The sequence below is a fragment of the Phallusia mammillata genome, chromosome 3 (assembly GCF_965637545.1).
Source record: "Phallusia mammillata chromosome 3, kaPhaMamm4.hap1.1, whole genome shotgun sequence".
NCBI classification, from domain to species: Eukaryota; Metazoa; Chordata; class Ascidiacea; order Phlebobranchia; family Ascidiidae; genus Phallusia; species Phallusia mammillata.
The window spans coordinates 17,087,902-17,091,654 of NC_137254.1; the positions used below are offsets into that span (position 1 = coordinate 17,087,902).

Genomic DNA, 3,753 nt, shown 5'->3' on the forward strand with positions numbered 1-3,753 from the left:
TTGGGTACTTGGCAGCATACTTATTAAGGGTTTTTGGAGAAGAATTTTAACTTGCAAGAATATGTTGGGGCAAATCATGTCACTGGATGAGGGTACAAAGACAAAAACTTTGAAGTCTGCAAACGCAGAATTTTAAGACAAATATTTCAGCAGTGAAAGGGTTGAAACCAGCCCTGCAGCACTCTAATCAGCAAACTTCTAAATATAGACTCTATTTGGACTTAGACCAAGAAGCGCAATGTATTTACAAAAAAACTCACAAAATTACCGGCATGGTCCGATTACTGATGGCCAATGACAAGACTTTGGTGCCCCTACTCGTGATTTCACAATCTCGAAGTCCAAGTCGGTTAATAAAGTCTATGCAAGTAGCTAAGACTTTCGCTCAACCATCACTAATCGGATTGCACGCCAGCTCCAATTTGTCCATCTGTGCAGTAATTGTATGTTAACGGCTTTATTTATACATCAAATATCAAATTGAAAGCTTATTTTTTATTTAAAGAAGCACCAGATTACGCAAGTTTGTCAGTTTATATCTATACCAGGAGTGTCTAACTAGAACACACCGCCGTGCCATATTTGGTTTCAAATTATAATAGCGTGCCAACGTTTAGTACTTTTTACAAATCATGTCTTTAACGTCTCAACGGTACGGGCTCAATACGAATATTTGGCCAATACCTATTAAATAATTGTAAAAATAAGTATGTAGTCAAATGCGAGTAAACCTGTTTATAATATACTCAAGAAACATTTTATTCTGTTTATGCGACCAAGATAAGGTACCTGAAGGTATGTAGGCCCGGAAGGTAAAAAGGCCCATCACTTATATTTTTAAATATGGGAGGAAAAAACTTCCCGCTCTCATCCGGTTTTAAACTTAATGCGAATTTACAACCATGTGCGAAGTTTTAGCTTTGTTCGTTCTTTGTAAAAGTTGCTACGACCAATTAAAATCCTTACCCTGTTCATTAGCGACTTTTTGTAATTTCAGAAAACTTCTGAAAGCAAATATTGACAGGTTTAGTTGTTGAAATGCAAATTTTGTCAAGATATACGTGAGATGGATCATTGTAGTTTGTGCAGAATATTGTTTGAGTTAGAAATAGAAACTGCTTCAGGATTAATTTGATAGGGTTTTGTATGTCAGCGACTGGTGGCAATAAAGCCCATTAAATTTTAGTGCCTGACATAGTTAAAGTGAATGGCATGGATGCAAATAGAAAGATAAAACTATAATAAGCTTATGTATTAGGGTCTGTTGTATTTTCTTTACCAAACACAGTAGCCAGTAACATAGATTAATATAGTTCACTATTACAAAGTCAGAAAATAAGTAATTGAATTGCCAACTTTGCTAGTCAAAGTAGCGAAGTTATGTAATGATTTAGATTCAATTTTTTGTTGTGTAGCTGCAAATCTATGCATATTAGTCATAATGGCAAAGCGGAGAACAGCATGGTCTGAAGCAAACCTTAAATTAGCTATGGGGGCAGTTGAAGGTGGATTAACACAGAGAAAGGCAGAGGAACTGTTTCAAATACCAAGGAGAACATTACGAAACCACATTAAATCAAAAGTAACAGAAAAACGACTTGGGAGGCCACATACTTTGACAATGGAACAAGAGAAAGAACTATGCTTGAGAATAATAAGATACAGTGAGATTGGTTTGCCTGTCACAGCCAGTATAGTAAAAAGTTATGTTTTTGAATTTTGTGAAAAAAATAACATTACAAGTCCTTTTAACAAAACAAAGCAGTCAGCTGGGCGCTATTGGTTTCAAAATTTTTTGAAGCGACACCCTGAATTATCTATCAGAAAAGCACAGTCAATGAATCCAGGAAGAGCAATTAAGCTAAACAAACATATTGTAGACGATTATTTCAAAAAGTTGAAAGTTGTTTTGGAAGACCATGACTTATTTGACAAACCTCGCTTTATTTATAACATGGATGAAAAAGGTTGCCGCCTCACATTGCACCATCAACAGGCAGTTTTGGCCCAGAAAGGTACCAAACGAGTGCATCTAGTTGCTCCTGAGCATGCTGAGAATGTGACTATTGTAGTTTCTGCAAATGCATCCGGAACTGCGATTCCACCAATGATTATATACAAAGGAAAACGTTGCAAGCCTGAATATTGTGATGGATTACCACCTGATACACTAGTATGTATGTCTGATAAGGGAAGCATGACAACAGACTTGTTTCTTAAGTGGATTGACCATTTTGCAAAGTTTAAAACAAGTGGAACCGTTCTTCTTATATTTGATGGTGCAACAAGCCACATTCACCCTAGTATTGTAGATGCTGCAGTAAGTAGAGATATTATACTTTTTTGTCTTCCAAGTAACACTACACATGAGCTTCAACCAATGGACAAATCTGTGTTTCGCTCTTTTGAACATTACTGGGATCTGGAGGTTTTAAAATATTGGCGTGCTCACCCAGATCGATCAATAACAAAGACAAGGTTTGGATATATATGCACCCCTGCATATAACAAAGCATTATCTATTGGCAACATTGTTAATGGTTTTAGAAGCACAGGAATTTATCCGTTTAACCCTGATGCCATTCCAGAAGTTGCCTTTGCACCTAGTTTGGTGACTATGGAGGAGGTGAACTCATCTGAAAGAACTGAACGAGAAGAGGTTTTCACAGAACTTCAATCAACTTCAGCAGCAGCTGAAGCATCACCGAACCCACAAAGTGCAATCTTTTGTCCTGAGATTTTTGATGCAACTGCAACAAGTACTCCAAGGAAAGGACAGGTTGAAGAAAGCAATTTAGTTGATGCTATAGATATAAATGACCGGGAAGACGATTCTTTACACAGATTTTCTGTCAGTTTTACTGAAATAATGGCAACCCCAAAAATTAGGAGAAAAAAAACTACACGCAAAAAAAGCCTCACTTACAAAGCTCAAGTCATGTCAAAGAATCTTTTTTCAGCCCATGACACAGCACCTTCTGCAAGAAGTAGTAAAGCCATAAAAATACATGAGAAAAAAAAAGAAACAGAAACAACTACTGGCCAATAAGAAGACAAATGCTGGTAGAAATGCATCTTGGTTTTGCTCGGTATGTGAGGAAGACACTACATTGAGTATGAGGCAATGCATGTCTTGCAAAGTTTGGTTCCATGAGGAATGTGTGGGTTTGGAGTCCGATGATGAGGAAGACTTTATATGTATGGACTGTAATTAGCACTATAAAAGAGTGCCCAGTGTGTATTTGTTTCAATGTTTCGTTTAGTTTTATTGATGATTGAGTGTCATTTGTTGGTGGTGGTTTCACACCACCAATGGTTGGTGGTTTAATTCGTTGGTGGTGGTTTTAATTTATAAACTACATGTCCTAAAGTTTATTATGAAGCTTGTTAGAACTTTATTTTGAGTGAAGTAAAGTAGAAAGGGGTTTGATTAATTATATAACACTTAAAAAACACAAGAAAGTTTAGGGCCTTAATAAAAGCACAGGCATGTATTAAGGCCCGATTTAAAAAAAAATTAAACAGTTATTCTGGGAAAACAAAACTTGGAAATTTTCCTAAAGTCGGACGGGTGATCAGTGTTAACCCTTACAACCTTCATGCCAAATTTGGCCAGAAACTATTGAACTGTTTTTCAGTTTCAGTCAAAAGTTTGCTTAATGGGCCTAGATACCTGCAGGTACCTTACAAATAGTTTGCAACGGGGCTTCAGTTTCGTCAAAAATTGAAGCATTTAATTAATGGGTTGTGTAA

The 3,753-nt window shown here is 36.6% G+C and overlaps 1 protein-coding gene across 1 annotated transcript; it reads left to right on the forward strand.

The window, feature by feature from the left end:
* The first annotated feature begins 788 nt into the window (after nt 1–788).
* LOC145217540 (uncharacterized) lies at nt 789–3,373 on the forward strand. The gene is made up of 2 exons (XM_080084805.1): nt 789–2,478; nt 2,548–3,373. Exons 1-2 carry the CDS (start codon nt 1,442–1,444, stop codon nt 3,047–3,049), a joined length of 1,539 nt encoding a protein of 512 aa, XP_079940931.1. The 5' UTR covers nt 789–1,441; the 3' UTR covers nt 3,050–3,373.
* Nucleotides 3,374–3,753: the final 380 nt, after the last annotated feature.

Coding starts and splice junctions, on each gene's coding strand:
- LOC145217540 (XM_080084805.1), top strand. CDS start 1,442: ATGGCAAAGCGGAGAACAGCATGGTCTGAAGCAAACCTTAAATTAGCT. Junction 2,479..2,547: donor CGATCAATAACAAAGACAAG/GTTTGGATATAT, acceptor TAATGGTTTTAG/AAGCACAGGAATTTATCCGT.